We start from the raw sequence: 14,403 nt of genomic DNA on the forward strand, positions 1-14,403 counted from the left end.
TTAGGTACAGCCACCTTTAGGCAGAAGACTATGTTTTGCCACATTCATTGTATGCCTTTACAGATAGAACTGATCTTTAGCGCTGTCCTATTATAGTTGTACGTGCTCGCCAACAAGCAATCACGATTACATACATTGCATAGTTGTGCAACAGAACAAATAGGCAGAGAAAGTCACAAATTCCCAGATTACAATTTTATCTCAGAGTCACCTTCTTCTACCATACAGATAAGACTTTACAATGCTATGAATACATCACCAGGAAGTTCTCTCATAAGCTTTTCCCTGAAATGTACACAACATAAGGTTAACCCGTGTAAATCAATTGATGTGGGTGTGCGGTCAATAAAGCAATTGCTCAGACCCTTGTGATAGCTGATACCTTCTAGATCGATAAGGGTCTGACGGCAGAGTACAATGCTCGGCTATCTTCGTCAATCCCTTACAGAATGACTAGAGCAGTGGTCAACCGTGCGTACTGCCTCTCCATTTCAACAGGGAACAGAAGTCCCCCCCACTCTTGTGAACAGTGGTGGTCTCAACAGCTAGCCCCCCTCGTATTTAGAAGTGATCATCCATTCTGTGGATAGATGATAATTTCTCCTTACCAGAATACCATTTAAGGCTGTGTGCCCACGATGCGTGTTTTTAAGCGTTTCCGCAGCGGCAGAAACGCTTAAAAAACACATGGTAGGGTTATCATTGCGGAAAAAAACACAGCACTACCAATTATTTTGCAGAAGTGCTGCGTTTTCGCCACCATTGTCTTGCATTGAATCGCTTGGATTCCGCATCACTGCATCTGTACATGCGGAATCCAAACGTTTCAATGTGCGGATGGTACCCTGGTGTGGAGGACTGAAGACTCTCCTCCGGACCCGGGTATCATAGTACCTGTAAAAAAAAAAAAGAATAAAATAAAAAATAAACATCATATTTATCTTCTGATGGCCCCTGCTGCACTTGTCTTCACTTGCCGGCAGATCGCGTTGGACTGAAGGACCTGCGCCGATGTCATAGTCATGTGACGGCAGGTCCTTCAGTGTAGTGCACTGTGAGCTGCCGGCAAGCCAGGACGGAGCGAATCAAGACTCCGGGGGCCATCGGAAGGCAAGTATAGATTTATTTTTTTATTTTTAAACATTCTTTTACGGTCACACTATATAAATCCATGCCGTTTGCATGGATTTACCGTATATTCCGGCGTATAAGACGACTTTTGAAGACTGAAAAATCTTCTGTCTAGTCTGGGGTCGTCTTATACGCCGGTAATGCTTTTGAACTTTCAGAAATTGACATGCGGGGATACTCTGGGGGTGTTAATAAGCTGCCGTGGCCGTATCCCTGCCATGTTGGAGTTAATATAAGGTGGAGGGAGTTAAAATACGGCGGCGGTAGGTCCAGACAGTCAGCGCTTCTGTGCTGAAACGGACACATCGCTGCGTATTCCCAGCTCCGGACACAGCGCAGGGCTTCTGTGCCGACAGTTTTCACTTGTCACAGAAGCGGTGCGCTGTGTCCGGAGCAGGGAAGTTCGCATCGCTTCTGTGACAATATATGAAAAGCCGGCAATTCAGCAGCGGCATAAGCCGGCACCCGACAATTTAGAATAGAAAGAATAGAGCATCACACATAGATTAGATAGATAGAAACATGTCAGTCACATATATATGAAGTACAGTGACAGTATTGCTTACTGTACTTGTCATTTAGTGTAAAGGATTTATTAAAACAAATATTAGTGTTTTCATGCACCGTCTCTTTAAAAAAGCCGGCCGGCAATTCAGCATCTGTACCCGACAATTTATAACAGAAAGATAGAGCATCACACATAGATTAGATAGATAGAAACATGTCAGTCACATATATATGAAGTACAGTGACAGTGCTGGTTACTGTACTTGTCATCTAGTGTTAAAATAACGGATTTATTTAAAAAAAAATTGGCGTGGGGTTCCCCTTAATTTTAGTCTCTAGCGGAGGTTAAGCAGACAGCTGGGGCAGATGTTTGAAGCCTGGGAAGGGGGTAATACCCACGGAGCTTCCCAGGCTACTAATATCAGCCCCCAGCTGAATACTTAGCCTTTACTAGCTATTAAAATGGGGGACCCCCCAAAAAAAATGACGTGGGGTCCCCCCTAATTTAATAGCTAGCAAAGGCTAGGCAGACAGCTGGGGGCTGATATTAATAGCCCAGGAAGGGAGCCATGAATATTGGCCCCCTCCCAGGCTAGAAACACCAGCCGTCAGCCGCCCCAGAAATGGCGCATCCATAGGATGCGCCAATTCTGGCACTTAGCCTCGCTCTTCCACGCTGCCCTGGTGCGGTGGCAGGGGGTAATAGTGGTGGGGTTCATGTCAGCTTATAATGCCAGCTGACATCAAGCCCAGGTTAGTAATGGAGAGGCGTCTATAAGACACCCCCATTACTAACCCCATAGTCAAAGTTAAAAAAAACACAAACACCCAGAATAAAGTCCTTTAATTGAAATAAACACACAATTCTTTATTGTTCTAAATTAAACCATACTTACCATCAAGCCCATTCCAGCTGAAGCCAACGATCTCCTGCAATAAAAGAAAAATAATAAAGCAACCTCATCCTTACCTCTCCATGGTTCCCAGGACCGGTCCAGCTCTGCTACATTCACATGACAGGCTGGACCGCAGCAGAACGCTGCCATCCAGCCTGTCATCCCGCAGACACTGAGAAGCGCAGGCATGCTTGCGCTCTGCAGTGTCTGGCTGTGACGGCATCCAGATGAGCCGACAATGAACTCAGCTCACCTCCTGGACGTCCGTCACTGACAGCGTGGGAAACTTCTACTGCGCATGCGGGGAGCAGGAGAATTTTCCCACGCTGTCAGTGACGTGCATGAGGTGAGCCGAGTTCATTGGACATGATCTCGGCTCATCTGGATGCCGTCACAGTCAGACACTGAGGAGCCCAAGCATACCTGCGCTTCTCAGTGTCTGCCGCATGGCAAGCTGAACGGCAGCGTTCTGCTGCGGTCCAGCCTGTCATGTGAATGTAGCAGAGCTGGACCGGTCCTGGGAACCATGGAGAGGTAAGGATGAGGTTGCTTTATTATTTTACTTTTATTGCAGGAGATCGTTGGCTTCAGCTGGAATGGGCGTGATGGTAAGTATGGTTTAATTTAGAACATTAAAAAATTGTGTCTTTATTTCAATTAAAGGACTTTATTCTGGGTGTTTGTGTTTTTTTTAATTACTTTACTAGAAATTCATGGCGGTCATGTCTAATATTGGCGTGACCCCATGAATTTCGGGCTTAGGGCCAGCTGATAATGCCAAGCTGGCCTTAACCCCTTTATTACCCAGTGAGCCACCGCACCAGGGCCCTGGATGAGTTGGGTACAGCGCCAGAAGATGGCGCTTCTATGAACGCGCCATTTTCCGGGGTGGCTGCGGACTGCAATTTGCAGCGGGGGGGGGCCAGAAAGCTTGGGCCTCCCTGCGCTGCAGATTCCAGCCCCCAGCTGCCTAGTTGTACCTGGCTGGACACAAAAATAGGGCGAAGCCCCACGTCTTTTTTTTTTAAATTATTTCATGAAATAATTAAAAAAAAAAAGGGCTTCCCTATATTGTTGTGTCCGGCCAGGTACAAATAGGCAGCTGGTGGTTGGGGGCAGCACGTTCCTGCCTGCTGTACCTGGCTGGCATACAAAAATATGGCGAAGCCCACGTCAACATTTTTGGGAAAAATTAATTACAAAATTAATAATAATTTAGGGACTGCATCTTTATTAACCCCTCAATTGTCATTTAGTGTTAAAATAAAGGATTTTTTAAAAAGAAAATTGGCGTGGGATCCACCATCATTATAGTCTCTAGCGGAGGTTAAGCAGACAGCTGGGGCAGATGTTTGAAGTCTGGGAAGGGGGTAATACCCACGGAGCTTCCCAGGCTACTAATATCAGCCCCCAGCTGAATACCTAGCCTTTACTAGCTATTAGAATGGGGGACCCCCCCAAAAAATGACGTGGGGTCCCCCCTATTTTAATATGTTTATGAGTGACAGTTTTCCTGCTATATACCTGCATGTCATAAGAATTTAAATTAAAAAAAGGACCATGTTAAATTCAAATCTGTTTTTTTTTTTATTTTTACCGGTGTTTGGTATGCGTTGGAAAAGGGGTAGTCTTATACGGTGAATATATCCTAAACTCTATATTTTAACAGGAAAGTAGGGGGGTCGTCTTATACACCAGGTCGTCTTATACGCCGGAATATACGGTGTATATAGTGTGACCAAGTTGACAAGCACTTTCCAAGTGATGCTAAAATCGCTTGGAAAGCGCTTGACAACCCGCATGCAGAAATGCATGTGAAGAATGCTTCACATCCGCATGTCCCTGGCAGGAAAAACGCATGTACAAAAAAAATCCTGAGCATTTCTGCATCGTGGGCACATAGCCTAATACATCTTTGTAACGGCAGGATTAATTTACACAATAAAAGCATAAAATTCATGTGTTGTGCATTCACTGTTGGCAGTAGGTGATCTGGATGCAATATTCATTCATTTGCAAGTAAGCATAATGAAAAAAAAAAACAACAAAAACAACAACAAAAAAACAATGGTTGCAGAAACATAGCCTTAAAACAAAGAAAAAAAACATAATATTGTACCATTTGTATTACAGCTGCTAAGAAAACCTTGGGCTTGGGCTACACAGCCACGTGTTGTGCGATAGCAATTCTTAGACAAGTTGTGTGAACTAAAACCTTTGTGTAACTTGCCTTCGCCTGACTAATTTACAGCTGTGATTTCGCTATTAAAAAAAAAGTCCAGATCGCAGATAAATTGCATGTGACTTGCTTTAAAATCTATGGCAGGTGAATCGCATGCGAAAGAAAATCAAATAGAATTGGAAACAATTAGGACACTCTGTAACAGTAAGTCTCTGTGTAGTCCTAGCCTAAAACATACAGTCATGAGTATTATATTTGTAAGCATCCTTTGATGATTGACACCCATCATGTCTCTGCCTATATTATTAACTGGATCCATCATAGTTGCGTGGGTGGGCAGAATGTCAGACTTCTGACCAGAGTGAACTTATCTATAATATACTTACCTTGTAATGTCTTCACATCCGTTTCAGTCCAGATGTGTTCGGATCCCAGAATTCAAAGAAGTGATGCGTGTCTCAATATGGAAACCGCTGGTGGTACCAGCCTCTTGCGCGGTACCACCAGCGGAACACCGTCGCGAACACGCTGCACACACCGCCGTGATCAGCAGAATGATTCACTGACCGCCTCCATCTTTGTACAGGAGCAGAGCATGCGCACTTTTAATGTGACCACCGCTATCTGTTTTACTGCGCTTGCGCGAATTCAGCGCAGGTGCAGTGAATCATTCGGCTGATCCCGGCGGCAGATGCGCGACCGAGAACACAGGGGGGAGACAGACAGCGCACACAGGGGGGAGACAGACGGAGCACACAGGGGGGAGACAGACGGAGCACACAGGGGGGAGACAGACGGAGCACACAGGGGGGAGACAGACAACTCAAACGGGACAGCACATGAGGGGAGAATGTAGCACAAGAAGTAGAGAGACAGCAGACAATGGGGGAAAGCACATGGGTACACAGGTCAAAGAAGAGATCACATGAGAGGAGAAGACAGCAAATGGGGGAGAGAGAAAGTGCACAGGGGGAGAGAGACAGAGCACGGGGGGGCAGCTCAAAAGGGACAGCACATGAGGGGAGAACACAGCACAGGAAGGAAAGAGACAGCATACAAGGGGGATAGCACATGGGGTAGACAGGTCAAACAAGAGAGCACAGACGGGAGAAGTCAGCACATGGGTGAAAGAGAGAATGGATAGGTGGGTGAGCACATGGGGGGTGGGGGGAGAGATTCTCAACGCTGCAAAGCCTGCAGCCTGGGGCTTGTCGTGACATTACCGCCCTCCCGATGCGATAGCCTCCATCTACTTTCTATATAACTGTACATTCGCTTCAATCTTCATTGGGAGCCATGATACAAATGGCATAACATATTTTCTGCCAGTTATGGTATTTCGGAGAACATGCAACCCTGAAACATTAATAATGCGAATTGAATCAAAATGTTCAAAGAACCCACGTCTTCATCTCACCTCTGATCACTCCCATAATAAGAGGGTGAGGGATGGCAGATTTGATGTGCAACGACTGTTCATATAGTGCTTTAAGTTTTTTGTTGTTTTTCTGTGCTGTGTACATTTGAATTTCCAAAGCGTAGATCTCCAGTAGCTGCGTTCCCTTCTTCAGATCGTCCTCTCCATCATCAGTCTACAACAGAGAGTAAACATAAATTTTTCATGTCGTTGCATAAGTTCTAATGAGCAGTAGGTTTTTCGCTTTGCCCATTTTAATCCCCCCTAAAATAAATACAAAATAAAAGTACTCCTTAGAAAAAAACACCATGCTAAACAAACTTTTCAATTGGCATCTTTATAAAAAATGCTTTACAGACACTGCTGCTACAAATGTATTGTAGCGCCCCCTGGTGTTCATTTCAGAGTCTCGAAATGTTCCTCTGAGGTGTGCAGTGCTGGTCACACATGCCCAGTAGCTCAGCCATGCAATCTGAACCCTGTACATGATGGGGGCAGCCATTGCTGCTGTTGTGGAGGCCTGACAATTAGATTCAGCACAATAGATGTGGTTTCCACCCAGCAGGACTAGACTCATTGAATAGATGTCCCAATATGGAATGAAAAGAACACCAGTGGGCGCCACAACAAGTATGTAGCAGCAATATCGAGACAATAGAGCATTCTTCCAAAGTGATTTCAGTGGAAGAGTAATTTCGTTTTGATTAAACTAAAAATAGAAAAAGGGTATTCTCAAGTATAGACGTTATCATCTATCCAAAAGGATAGAGGATAACCTTCTGGTCACTGGGGGGGTCTGACTCCAATCCCGAGAACCAAGGCTCTGAAGAGCCCCATGTGAATGGAGCAGTGGTTGATCATGCACACTGCTGCTCCATTCATTCTTAATGGGACTGCCAGAGATAGCTGAGCGCTGCACTCGGCTGGCCTTTGGCAATCCCAGGAGAATGAATGGAGCAGCTGTGCACAAGACTGACCACCCTCTTCACTCACAGGGAGCTCTTCAGATCATTGGTTCTTGAGATCAGTGGGAGTCCCAGCAGTCGGAAAGTTATTCCCTATCATAAGGAAACTTCCAAATTTGAAAATAACCCTTTAATAAAAATATTAAAAATACAGTCATGTGACAAAAAAGTAGAAAATAATTACCTGACACGACTGGTGTAGCTGACGTAAAATTTTCTGTAATTTTCCAAACTCTTCACGTTCCAAGTACAGCTTACCAAGCTGCAAACAGAAAGCTCCGGGTGAGTTTAGCTCTCAGGAAAATGTAATAAAGCCAAGTGTGAAATACGGCCCTAGCATACTGGTAACAAACGCAATCTAGTATGTTACCTTTGTATTTGTCTTAAACCATAGCCGATCATTCTTCGCATCCTTCAGAGCGTCAAGTGTGGTTTCATAAAACTCCTGCAGAAGGTCCATCTTGGGAAAGAGCACAGAAAAAAGAAAAAACCCCACAAAATGTCAATGCAACTCTGTCATAAGCTTTAGATTCACATCGATCATTAACGGAAAAACCCACTCAAAAGTGAGCCTCTGAATTGTAAACGGTTACTGTCGGCAAGGGCACTTTATTAAAGTGAACTTGTCATGTAAAAAAGGGCTATTAACCTGCAGATATGGGGTTAATCTGCAGGTTAATAACGCTCTGAAGCAGTCTGGCCACCGCTCTGAAAGCCCCACTGCGAGGAGGAAATGAACTTTATTCCTCCTGGCATCCTTGGGCTTTCAGTTATAGGAGTGCGGCCGGCGCGGCTTCAGTCACCGCTCAGTATACAGTGAGCGGCAGCTGTAACCACACCCGTGTACTGACCGACAGCCGGCTCTGATGCCCGGTAACATTCAGAAATTCCACCAGACACCCATCTATGACATGACAATTAATTTTTTTGTGACACTGGAATCAAAAATGGTCAAAAACACAAGAGACATTATTAGTGCAGAAAATGTTGACTATATAACATGAGAAATTGCTTAAGAGACATGACAGCCGGGAGGTTTTTAATTTAGCGGTGCCATGTGTCAATAACAGAGGCCGACTGGGCACTTACTTATCTTACTCCAACCACCTCAGTATTTTACGTGACCACATGAAGGTAAAACAGTAACTAAACTTTCATTATTTCTTTTTTTATAATTTTGTCCCACATAAAGTTATGAATCTTTCCAAATTAGGAGATTTGTCTTCATTCCTGTAAAAAAAAATAAATGTCTGGAAGAGGCTTACTACCCCTTTCGTTTCCCCTGGCTATAGATGCATTTGTATCAGTGCGTGGAGTAAGGTGACGGCAGTGAATGAAGACAAATCCCCCAATAAAGTGATTTGTCAAGTTTCATACGTTCCATGATGGACAAAATTATTTAAATAAAAGTTTAGCTGCTCTTTAATTCAATAGATTAAATCGGACTAATGAAGGCATTACAAGAGCAAACATTTGCAATGAGAAAAGAGGAGAATAAAAGGGGTATTCCAGTAATAACTTATCACCAACTTATTATATAGGTGATAACTACTAGATTGATAGACTTGACAGCGAAGACCCCCACCAAACGCCAGAATGGAGGCGTCATATCCGCGTTAGCATGAAGCAGCAGTCACGCTAGCATGCATTGCTCGCATGGACATAGCACAGCACTTGCTTATCTCAGGCAGTCCCATAGACTTACATGGAGAAGCAGCAGCATGCAGAAGCAACTGCGGCCCCAGTCAAACGGAGGATGCGGGACCCAGTACTGCGGATCAGTGGTGGTCTTAGAAAGCAGTTATTGTCTATGTAATGGGGAGATGATAATTTGTTATTAGCGGCATATTCCTTTTTGGAGATCCCTGGTAAAGTTTAAATTAGCTTGAATGTAAAAAGCTGGGACAACGCAGCTAGGTTTTTTTTTACTCAGAGTGGATTTTTGCATGGCACATATGATGGGAAGGTCTGATATTTACAATAACTATTCTACATGAATACTGACATGGTGAGGTACAGAATGCATCTACAGGGCAAATCCAGAGCTCCTGAGGAGGGGAACCACTTGGCATTGAGCAGCTTTTTAAGAACTTTTTTCGATTGTGACCACTGAAACCATCTAAACAAGTCAGACCTGTTTTGAAGTGGAGATGTAGTCGAGGATGGAGTTGATAGATTTCTCAGAGTAGTTTCTGGTGACGGCGCTGCGGATGTAGGTTAAAAGTTGCTTGTATCTATTCATCATTTCTGGATAGTTGCCCTGTTAAAACACAAAAGTCAATTACATACAAGTTCTGCATATGCATTAGAAGTGTAGGGTCCCTTTTGTACAACAGAGAATGGTTTCTATTATTTATTTTATGGATTTACTGTTTCTAGCAGAAATGGCAAAAAATTAACCCTTTTCTCATCAGTCCTTTCTCCCATACCAGTCATCCAAGAGGCAAAACTTTTTTTTATCTTTCCTCCAGCAAGTTGCAGTTGGGAGTGCAACAATTTCATTTATTTTATACAGGTCTAAAAAAAACAAAAACAGAAAACAAAAAAATGTTATGGGGAAGAAAATCCCAACACATTTCCTTGTTTGAGTTTCATTATTTAAAAGGGGATGTCCACCTTTGGAGACATTTTTTTTCCGTTTTTAACTTAAAGAGGTGGTCCACTACATTGTATAATTTACCCATCGATTTACACCTTTTAACTAAATATTTTTGTAGATACTGTCTGCTGTCATATGTGCCTGTGAGCGGCGCCATCGCTACTCGCTTAGTCCACATCACGTGATCTGGCTGCAGCCACCGCTGACGTCACATCAACTTCCGGACTTCCTTGATTCCCCCAGGCGTGACCCAGTCACCCCTGATTGATGGGCTGTGGGAGGCGTTTCACCGCACGTCACAGCCCAGTATCCAGTGCGCGCTTTCCTGCTCTCCTCTGCTTTCGTTGGCAGCAAGCACGCACTGGATATAGGGCTGTGACGTGCGGTGACGCGCTGCCCACAGACTAGTCAATCAGGGGGGTGCGTGCGACTGGGTCACGCCTGGGGGAATCCAGGGAGTCCAGAAGTTGACCTGACGACGTGATGCGGACTGAGCGAGCAGCGACAGCGCCACTCACAGGCAGATATGGAAGCAGAGGGTATTTACAAAATACTTGGTTAAAAGGTGTAAATCGATGGGGGCATTATACAATGTAGTGGACCACCTCTCTAAATGCATGCATTTGCAGCTAAAAATCATTTGTACAACTGGGTTTCATTACAAATTTTGCACTATTTGGCTTTTACAGGCTCTTTTGTTTCCCCACATTTAACTGTGATATGGTCTGTAGTCATAAATCAGATGAAAGGAGCTCCGAAAAAGACAATAAGAGTTACATATTCACTGTTACAGTCAGAGAGCTCTCATTGATGGATTCACGGTTAATTCATTCTGCAACCAGCATTAGACAGTAGAAAAGAGCGGCTATGGAAGGCAAATTAGTGTAAAATTGTAATGAAATCCAATTGCAAAAAGGCTTTTTAGCCCCAAATACATTTAACTTAAGAAATAAAAAATTATCCAAATGTGTACAACCCCTTTAAGCCGTGTGCCCAAAAATGTTAATTCTCATGTGCTTTTTTATTTTATTTTAACCGACATTTATTTTGTAGGGTTAATGTGGTATTTTAATATTGCTGAACTTTTATAGATCAGGTGACACCAAAGATGATTTTTTTTCTTTATTATTAGTATGAACTTCATATGAGCACAAATAAGACAGACAATGGGGGTTTCATTAGGCCCCCATATGTTATTACAACACATCAGCCATTTAAAACCTGCAATATGTTAATCCTTAATGCAGATTTGCACAATATTTGATACTTTGCAAAGTACAAGGTGTAATAAGGTTTTTTTTCCTGTCCTGTGTGAACGTACCCTGCTGTGTAAAACTGTATATTATTATAGTTAGCGTAAAAAGTATAATACACTGTACTTAAATGAGTTGTCCACTACTTTTTACGATTCCCCCAATGTACTAACCCTGTGATTTTAAGTGTTTTTGTAAATACCTATCGCTGGCCGCTCACAGTATCACGTGACCCCCGACTGCAGCTGGCTCTGACATCCGCTGATGTCACGTCAAGTTCCGGGGTGACTCAGTGCTGCGGGGGGCGTGGGGGTCACGTGATGCCTGTGAGCGGCCAAGGATAGCGCCGCTCACAGGCAATAAAGACTACTCAAGATAATTACAAAAAGTCTTATAATCACAGGGTTAACACATTGGGGCAATCTTAAAAAGTAGTGGACAACTTCAAGTCAGGGTTTTATCCTACACATTTTATATATTTTTTTTCCCCCCCACAAACATTTTTAAAATATTGCAGTTTTTACAGAGGTCACTGAGAATTATCTTTATTGTCAGAGGGTGGGCGAGTCAATGACAGCTCGATTTTACTGCTGAAGGTTCGGATAAGGTAGGATAGCAACGCTATACACGAAATACAGAAGAGACTTTATATGCATGCTGCATGCCCCCTAGTGTCTGGGATGGTACTACTTTACTTTATGGACACTAGTAAATCTGTAAAAGAACTGCTATTAATTTCACCAGCTACAAAGTGCACCCACTCCACTGTACTAGATATCTCATTAACGCAATAAGGCGGTCTGTGCTCCAATATGGCTACATCGCTTGATTGCAGCTGTTGCTGCGAAGGGTGGCCCAACCAATTATTAGGTTTAAGGAACAATCACTTTTTCACACAGGGCCCTGAAGGTTTGGCTTTCTTTTTCCCTTAATAATAAAGACCTTCATTTAAAAACTGCATTTTGTGTTTACTTGTGTTATCTTTGTCTAATATTTTAATTTGTTTTGTGACTTGAAACACTTAAGTGTGACGAACATGCAAAAGAACACTTTTTCATACCACTGTAGTTCATGGTTATCAGATTGTCAGCAACCGTTCAGCTGGTCACTGCAGATCACGGGACAGCTATGTGCACTCATCCGCATCTTAAGGGTGCAGGAGCACACTGCCAACGAACCGAGAGCAGACGGCCAACGAACCGAGAGCAGACGGCCAACGAACCGAGAGCAGACGGCCAACGAACCGAGAGCAGACGGCCAACGAACCGAGAGCAGACGGCCAACGAACCGAGAGCAGACGGCCAACGAACCGAGAGCAGACTGCCAACGAACCGAGAGCAGACTGCCAACGAACCGAGAGCAGACTGCCAACGAACCGAGAGCAGACTGCCAACGAACCGAGAGCAGACTGCCAACGAACCGAGAGCAGACTGCCAACGAACCGAGAGCAGACTGCCAACGAACCGAGAGCAGACTGCCAACGAACCGAGAGCAGACTGCCAACGAACCGAGAGCAGACTGCCAACGAACCGAGAGCAGACTGCCAACGAACCGAGAGCAGACTGCCAACGAACCGAGAGCAGACTGCCAACGAAAAAAGCATCCATCTGCAAAATGGATGAGACTAGTGCACGGTGAGTTCCATCAGTCCACTGGGAAGATCGCTGGTGTGCACTAGCACATTGATATTTATTGCAGCATTTGGTCTACTTTCATCTGAACAGACCCCAACATTTACAGTATTTTCATATAGCCAGGAATTCAAGGGCAAAGCAAGTGTATCATGTAAATAAGGATTTAAGGGATTACAAGTAGACCTGCAGTAAACCTAATTCAGCTGCTTCTGACGTGATTACAGAGTATTTTGCCTGCCATACGTCACTCTCCGACTTGCCTTGTAATGTTCTGCTAGCTCATTCTCGTGCCTGTACCAGTGATTGCAGGTAAGGTATAGCCTGAATAAGATGACATATAGGGGTACTGTCGGTGGAGACAGTTTATCTGGTAGTCATAATAAACTTCTCAGTATACTTACCACATCACCAATCACAAGCCAACATAATGCATAGCGGTGCAGCATGTGATTGACCACCATGGTCACGGGACATCATTACACCACTGTACGAACAGAGCACAGAAGAAGAGCCAAGCATCTGTTCATAACAGTAGGTTTATTGAGAAGGTCATTCTTTTTGTGCTGCCTGCCATTATTATAAGCAGACAAAAACCCCTTTAATATGGCCACACTATAAGTTACATTTCCCCAGATCCAATGTAAGCTACATAAAATGAGATATCTGTCAGGGTAATCATTACCTTCCATCTGCGTTGCATGGCAGATCATGAGGTTACAGAATTATTAGCTAATAATTTGTAAAAAGGAGTCAGATATGAGCAATGAAAAGTCCAGCACTTATCTTATACAACGGACAGTGACTTTGCAAGGCCCAGAGCATCCATTCATTTGAATGGTCTACACTGCATACTACATTTCCAGATGATTATACCCCAAATGATTACAGCTAATCTCTACAAGAGGGAACGTCCTTGTGAGACAATCAGTTATGGGGTAGCCTGAGATGAAGTGGTTAGCACATGGCTAGAATGTGGCCGCATGTACACCTCAGCCGCACACCAACTGGTTTTTGTGGCCAAATCATCATAATCAGATCCTTTTCATATAAAGAATGACATGCCATAAAATAGACAAAATTAAGTATAAAAATCATAGAAAATGGGTTTTTCCTTTTTCTACTTTATTATGTGTCAGCTCTAAAAGATGAACAAATGACAAAACAGGACAAGGAATGCAGTGGTATAGAGAAATCTTTACCAGCTTGAAGTTTATTTTGATCATCTGTTTCAATGCTTTAAATCCCCATTCTCCCTTTTCACCTTCCAGTTCCAAAACCTAAAATATACAAGAAAGAATATATTGTTTAAAAACACAAATTCAGCTGAATTTTACAAAGGAAATTTAGTTTGGCCATCCCGGATACAAAATAGTCAACTAGATATTTTGCAACTGCACATTAGATGAACTCTGTAAAACAGACCTAAACTGAAAGGGGTATTCTCAAATTATTAAATTGCTTTAATTAGACAGAATGAAAATAATCACGTTTGCAATTGACTTGCTTCTTCTAACAGCTTTTATCTTTCATAGAGTACAGCTGGCTTCCATGGAGCTTGACCACTAGAGTCAGCCCAGACCCTGGTGCAGTAGTTACATTCCAGGAAAGGGATTAACTTGTAATATACCAGCCACCTCTCTCAAGCCCATTGATTGCTATACAGCCATTATCTCCTCACCTCCCTCTCCATGCTTAACTCCTGACCAGCTGCTGTTATAAATCTTGCAAACTCATCAGCCCATAACATGGACTTCTAGCACAGCAGTTCTCGTAATCATGGCTCATACTGTCCTAAGCTGTGTGATTGTTTAAACGCCCT

General features: G+C 43.5%; 1 protein-coding gene across 2 annotated transcripts in view; it reads right to left on the reverse strand.

The window, feature by feature from the left end:
- Window positions 1-14,403, reverse strand: part of COPS2 (COP9 signalosome subunit 2) — an 82,159-nt gene that overhangs the window by 36,095 nt on the left and 31,661 nt on the right. The window contains exons 3-7 of one of the 2 annotated variants that reach the window (XM_073653077.1): window positions 13,784-13,861; window positions 9,233-9,358; window positions 7,469-7,543; window positions 7,283-7,360; window positions 6,134-6,308 (exon numbers count right to left, since the gene is read on the reverse strand). In XM_073653077.1, coding sequence (XP_073509178.1) covers window positions 6,134-6,308; window positions 7,283-7,360; window positions 7,469-7,543; window positions 9,233-9,358; window positions 13,784-13,861 — 532 coding nt within the window. Of the gene's footprint in view, window positions 1-6,133; window positions 6,309-7,282; window positions 7,361-7,468; window positions 7,559-9,232; window positions 9,359-13,783; window positions 13,862-14,403 lie in introns of both variants that reach the window. The other variant, XM_073653076.1, reaches the window with a different exon arrangement.

This window comes from Phyllobates terribilis, unplaced genomic scaffold (genome assembly GCF_046119375.1).
Source record: "Phyllobates terribilis strain yellow unplaced genomic scaffold, ASM4611937v1 Scaffold_11__3_contigs__length_659146591, whole genome shotgun sequence".
Classification (NCBI taxonomy): domain Eukaryota; kingdom Metazoa; phylum Chordata; class Amphibia; order Anura; family Dendrobatidae; genus Phyllobates; species Phyllobates terribilis.